The 6,821-nt window shown below is 44.7% G+C and overlaps 1 protein-coding gene across 4 annotated transcripts in view; it reads left to right on the forward strand.

Annotated features, from left to right (window-relative positions):
• Positions 1-251: 251 nt before the first annotated feature.
• MYO5A (myosin VA) overlaps positions 252-6,821 on the forward strand; it is a 168,275-nt gene continuing 161,705 nt past the window's right edge. For all 4 annotated transcript variants that reach the window (XM_072962395.1, XM_072962396.1, XM_072962397.1 and 1 more), the window contains exon 1: positions 252-393. In XM_072962395.1, coding sequence (XP_072818496.1) covers positions 367-393 — 27 coding nt within the window. In that variant the 5' untranslated portion in view covers positions 252-366. The remainder of the gene's footprint in view (positions 394-6,821) is intronic.

Below are 6,821 nucleotides of genomic sequence, written 5' to 3' on the forward strand. Positions count from 1 at the left end.
TGGCAGCGCCGGAGCGCAGCCTCCTCCCGCTCCCACAATGCACAGGGCGGCGGCGGCGGCGGCGGCAGCATCTCCGGCCGCCGGGGCGGCTGCGGCGGTGACCCCGAGGACCCCCGGCACGCCGAGCGCGCGCCACTGCTCGCGGCGAGCCCGGGAGTGATGGTGCGGCCCACGCGGGCCGCCCGCGCCTGAGGCGCCCCGCCCCGCCCCGCCCCGCCCCGCCCCGCCCGGCGCGGCCCGCCCCGCCCGGCCCTGCCCTGCTCCCCGCCGGCGGCAGCCTGGGCGCTTCCTAGTCGGCGCGGGCGGCCGCCCAGGCGAGGTGCGGCCTCCGCACAGGCGGGGGGCGTCGGCGCCGCGGGGCCCGCCATGGCCGCGTCCGAGCTCTACACAAAGGTAAGGCGCCCCGCGAGCCGCGCCGTGAGGAGAGGGTCGCGCGGCCGGGCGCCGCCAACTGTCAGGCCGGGGAGGGGCGGGGGCGCGGGGACCCAGCCCGGCCCGACCCCGCACCACCCCCTTTCCGAGCATTTCAAAATCCCCGGCCCGGCCCCTCTGGTCGCCCGCAGAGGCATCTTCCTCGTTCGGGCGTTGATGGTTAACGCGGCGGAAGGAGGCCTGCCTTGGGGTGCCTCTCTGCCCCCTGCCACGCTTCTTGGGCTGGAAGCAGAGCGGGTTTCTGTGTGGAAAGGGGGCCCGTGTGGATTTAGTAGGGCTGGCCTGCGTCAGGATTGCTCTGTCCTCCGTCTTGCTTTAGGAAAAATCCTGGCTGGTGGGAGATGCTCGAGCTGGTGGATCAGATGGTCAGTCCCTCCCCTGGAGACACGCGCTTAAAATAACGTCTTGTGTTGGTATGCGGTGCCACTTCTACCGCCAGCCAACCTTTCTGTGAGATTTAGAAACCTGCAAACGATAGCCAGTCGATTTTCACCTTTAGTTGCCGGGTTTCAGACTGCTACCCTGGGGTGGAGAGGCCCTGGGGAAGATGCAGCCGAATAAATGCGAGCTGATTCACGGGCTAGGATGGTCGCACTCATTTGTCGCCGGGAGTTTGCAACCTGCGTGTAATCCCTTAGAGCCTTGTTAGGCTCCATGTCTTCACCATCCGCTGGGGCGAGCCTTTTCCTTCTGGGTTTAGTGTAAGGGAAGTGGCAGCCTTTTCTTTCTTATGCTAACACCAGTATTCTCTGGGGCTGGTAATCTCTGAATGGCACATTTTCCGAGAACTGTCCCTTCAAGACATTGATGGCCTTTGTGGCTGTGTGTAGTCATGGCATTTTGCACTGCTACTCCTATGTAGGTAGGTGTTTTACCAGCTATTAATTACCACTAGTTCCAGTTAACAGAATTGCCTTAACTTCAAGTTTGCATTTGCAGCAGAGTCTACATTTATGGTCCCAGAATCATTGCTTCTCAGTATAACCCAAGTAAGCCCAAGCCCCAGGTTGCAGCATGTTACAAAAGGAAGAGGCTGGGACCCACTGTGGAGAGACCTGGATTCTAGCCCTAGATTCTAGCCCACACTTACTGTGTGACCTTGAGCAAGTCACTTAACCTCTCTGTACTTCAGTTTACTTATCTGTAAATGAAGTTAATTATACCTGCCTTGCGTCTCTTATAAGGCTGTTGTTGTGAGGATCAAACTTAATAATAGGTGAGAATACTTTTTGTAACCTGTGAATTTCTCTACATATATGAGATACATTTCTTCAACCACAAAATGAATTTGTATGAAACATTCCCCGAGACCTCTTTCTCTTCCAGCTACAGATTTGAAGACTGCATACTTGGAACTTCTCTCCACACTTGATAATTCTTTAGGCATTGTAGATCTCTAATGTAGGACTGAATGCAGTTGGAAACGAATCTGAAGTTACTTTATTAACAAACATTTATATAAAGCTAACTATGTGCCAGTTGCTGTTCTAAGTGCTTTACAAATTTTAACTCATTTAATCCTCATAATAAACATATGAGATAGGTACCAAGAAAAATCAGTCCATTTTCACAAGAAGAGATACGAGTCTGTAAATATAGACCCCATTCTTTTTTTTTAAATCTTTTTGTTTTAATTTTTATTGGGAGGAGAGATAATAATTAGGTTTATTTATTTATTTTTAGAGGGGATACTTGGGGATTGAACCCAGGACCTTGTGTATGCTAAGCATGTGCTGTACCAGTTGAGCTATACCCTCTCCTGACCCCCTTCTTTACTGTGGTAAGGAGTCCATCCTTTAGCTGCCTGACTAATTGGCTGCTTAACTAGACACTGATTGGATAATAAGTTGCTCTTGGACTTTGGATCTGTTTTTTTTCCCCCCAAAAAATTGGCAATTAAAATATTTACAAGACACTGTGATTTTGGGGGGTGAGGGTATAGCTCAGTAGTAGAGCACGTGCTTAGTGTGCACGAGGTCCTGGATTCAATTCCCAGTGCCTCCATTAAAAACAAAACAAAACAAAAAAAAACTATGATTTTTAAATTGTAAGGTTTGGGGCTTTGGTCATACCTTCATCACAATATGTTAAAAATTCACCCTCTAGTCATTGTAAAGACAAATTAGACATCAATGGGGAAGTTGAGCTTAAGCTGCCTTCTAAATACACTTATACCTAAGAATAATTTGGTCACTTGGTTTGTTGGCTAATTCTTTTCGTTAATGGGGCTTAGTTTAATGGCGCACAAAAATATTTATTGAGCACCTCCTAGGTGTCAGGTACTCGGTTTAGTGTTGAGAGGTTCTAGCATGAACAAGACACAGTCCTCTGCCTCAAAGGGCTCACAGCCTGCTTCTTACATTCTTGGCCTACTTTGAATCTCCAAGGACATAAATAACCTGCTGTCACCTCAACAGCAGGCAGACAGCTGGTATGATATTTATTTGTAGAAGTTAGGGAATGGGTTGGGACATGGAGAAGGTTGGAATGATTTTAGAGATAAAAGCTCGGATAGTAATTACTAGAAGAGGGAGATCATTAGAAGTAATATCAGTGGATAAATACAAGGATTTTTCCCTTGCAGAGGATTCTAGGGAAGGAAATTCTGGGGGTAGACTCCAAGGAAAGATGTAATAGTGACAAGCCATAATTGTGGTATTCAATGTAATGGTTGAATCTGAAAAGTGCCCTTTTAAAAAATGTCAGTCAGAGCTTAAAGGCAGATTTTGATGTGTGATACAAATCGGCTTCTATTACAGTGAAAGACAAGAGACCATTCAGTTTATTCTTTTTAGCTAAAAATGATAATGGTTTTGTCACAGCAATTTAGCAGGGCTTCCTTTTTGTAAAACTTCCCAGCAGTATAAACATTTTAGGGGCAATAGCTTGGTTCCTAAGATATAAAATTTCTGGAAACTAACATTTTGGTTAAAACATGTTTGTTGTTTCTTAGAATAATGGCTTTATTGAGATAAAATCACACAGCGTGCAATTCACCAATTTAAAATATACAATTCACAGGTTTTTAGTATAATCACAGATTTGTGTGTTGATTTGTTTTTAGATCCACCTGACTTGTTCCTAAAAGAATTGAAGGTGGCTGTGACATCTTATTACTTCTGATTTTGAAAATATTTGCTAGTCTTGACTTGCCAGTAGGGATCTGAATCATGACATCACCCACAACTGCTTTCAGCAGCTTCAGAGGATTCAGCATTTGTAGAGAGCAGGGTTTAGTAATCAGGCCTGGCCTGGATGGATCACTGGCAACAGTACAATGACATGCTAGTCCTCCTGATGTGGGGGTCTCGGACTTCATGGACAGCACCATAAAAGCTGAAGAATGGTCAAGATTATCTGAAGTTTAATTAGGAGCCCTGCAGTATGTCAGGATGCTGTATTTTCTAACAGTACAAAAACAACTTAAAACCCTTCGACTCGAGAAGCTGTGCTAACTATCCTTAACTGAACCAACTGTTAGGTCAGCAAATTATGTATCTATAATCTTCCTTTCCCACCATAGTTCCTCATACCTACTGAAGTCACACGGACTAGATTTTTGGGGGTGATAGTTCCAGTTTTATATTCTATGCCATTGTCCCTTTAAACCATCAATCCTGGAAATTCTAATATTTTGGTGTTGAAATTGCATTTTTCAGACTGCTTCCAACATCTTAAAGCAGGACAGAAATCTCTTCTTTGATCATGTGCCCTGATCTGGGCTTTGGCAAGTACATTCGCTTTCCTTAAGTCTCCTGTTATGCTCTGTATTCTTCCTAATGTCCCTCGGCCCGTCCTTGCTCTGCTGTTCTCCTAGTCCCGCAGGTTGGAAACCTCTGCAACGTTTCCTGTGTCTCGTATTCTACCTCTCCTATACCAGTTCTGATTTTACTTGACATCCAACTGACAGTTCTCTATCTTAATGACCTATACACATTTCTATCTTATTATAGTCATTTGTGCATGTGTATGCCTCTCCCACAATGCTGTAAACCCCTTGAGATGCTGATCTGGGCTTGTTCACCTCCTGCAGAGCCTAGCACAATGTCTTACACATAATAGGTGCTCTTTAAAATTTGTTGGTTGAATGAAAGACTACTTAAACAGGAGAGAGGAAGACTGAAAATAATGATTTGGGATGATGAGTCCACTTGTAGGAACAAAGCAGGGTATAAAGAAGTGATTAAACAAGTAAGCACATTTTCAGACATGTTGAGCAGGATGAGTAATATCGAAGAGCTGGGAGCCAGGGAGACCAAGGAAACTTGTAGGAAACAAAATGGAAGGTGATGGAGGCCTGGTAGACGGAGGTACAGGCAGAAGTTGTGGGAAAGAAGGGGACAATTCAGAGACAGCTCTCTGTGATAGATTAGATATAGGGATAGGAAGGGGCGGGGATAGTGTAATTTAACACCACTGGAAGTTACTTCCCATTATATCATGAATGTTTGCTGACTCTGTGAAACTTGTAAGCTGCTCAGAAATACTTCTTTACTCTGCTTGAGCAAAGCAGAATGCTCCTGATTTCCTCTTCAAATTTGTTACTGTTTGTTGAAGTGTGACAGTTCGGTGTGTTGCTTAGTGGCTAAAAGATTACAAAAAGCTTATAATTTTAATGAAAGTTGCTACTGCTGGATAGACCTCTAAAATTTTCTTGATGCTTTTCGCTTTTTGAAATAGGGAGACACTGAAGGAAGGTCTGAATGGGGTTCCAGGGATTTAACTTCAACCTCCAAAGGGTTGTGGGGAGGGGTGTAGTGGGGCTGACTTTTCTATAGGAAAATATGGGAGATGGGGGTAATTTAGCTTCTTTGCTTGCTGCTTTATAGTGAATTTTGCCTCCATTGGGAGACTCTAGGGGCACATGGCCCCCTGGAGGATAGATTTGGATTTATTTGCCTCCACTTTAGGCAATTCCTAATGACGTATAAGGTATTATTGGAAATGTAAACTCCTTGCTGCTGTACGGAATAAGGTCTGGTGCTGTGTAAAATGTCGGGTGGGCGACCCCACTCCGCCCCAGCAGGCACGTCCTCTGTCCCACAGTGGTTTTCCCAGACTTCCTCCGTTTTACTACCCGGGGAGGTTGTCCTCTCTCTTCCCTCCAGCTCCTGCCTCTCTCTCTCTCTCTCTCTCTAATCAGCTTTACTGATGTGTAATTTACATGTAATAAAATTCACTTATTTTATGTGCACAGTTTAATGAGTTTTGATAAATATATTCTGTCATGTAACCACCATTACAAGCAAGATACAGACCATTTCTGTCACCCTCAAAAATTCCTTTGTGCTTAGCTTCCTCTCTTCCCCGGCTTATTCAAAGAGTTTACTGGAGTTGGCTTGCTCACTGGGGCAGAGGGAAGAATTGTTTGTTTTTTTTTGTTTTCAAAAATGTATGTTATAGTTTGACCATAACTCAACCAACAATGACACCAAGTACAGAGACCTGAGCTTGGGTGTGACTCCCATGGAGTTTCACTGACAGTGGGAGGTGGGAGTAGATGGAAAGGGAGTTTAGGTTGTTTATTTGATCTTCCCTTCACGCATTTACTGCCTTTACTAATGGTGTCTGCCTTCAATGCTTGTTTCTTCAGGTCCTTTATGTGCTAAAATGCCCTTTGGTCAGTTCTGCCCTTTAACAGTTCTCCTGCCCCACCTGCCTTGCTTGTAATGTCAGTCTGGGTTTGTGCTAATATAGATTCTTAAGTTTTGCAGGAATTTATCCCTGGCTTCTTCATGTCTCAGTCTCCACTTCTCTTTGAAGCCCTCCTCAGTTGAAAGTCTCTCTAACCAGCTGTCATTTGCATTAACCATTTCCTTGTACCACAGAGGCTTTTTGCCAATTGTAGAACTTAGGGGTGATGTAATTATGCTTTGATTTCAAAATAATGGCTTCAAACTTGATTGAAATCAAGTGTTCATGAAGACTGTCTGTCTACCTCCTTTGGTCTGATGTGCTGCTGTGTTTAAAAATGTGAGCTCAGTGTTGGACTGGAGGGAGACAGTTTTCTCTCTTTAGTGCCTCATACGAAAATGTGCATTGTCCTGGCCAGGAATCCTGTGTATGTGGTTGGTGTTTTTACTTCTTGATAAATACAGTTTGAAACTAGAGGAATTTCAAAATGGGAGAAATAAAATGATCAGGGCAGTAAGGAGGCTAGATGGATTAAAAGGGCAGAACTCTTCAGAAAGATGAAGGTGCTCTGGGAAAATGGTGCAGTATTTATTTAATATTAAGAATAAAAGTTTATAATGTCAAATTCCAGTTTAGTAAGGATACTTGTTAGGCCTGGAAGTAAATAAATGTCTTTTAAAGTGAATTTCTACTTTAAACACTGTTTTACACATATGAAACTCATTGCTGCAAGTTACGATATCAGCTGAGATGTG

Source organism: Vicugna pacos, chromosome 6 (assembly GCF_048564905.1).
Source record: "Vicugna pacos chromosome 6, VicPac4, whole genome shotgun sequence".
In the NCBI taxonomy this organism is placed as follows: Eukaryota; Metazoa; Chordata; class Mammalia; order Artiodactyla; family Camelidae; genus Vicugna; species Vicugna pacos.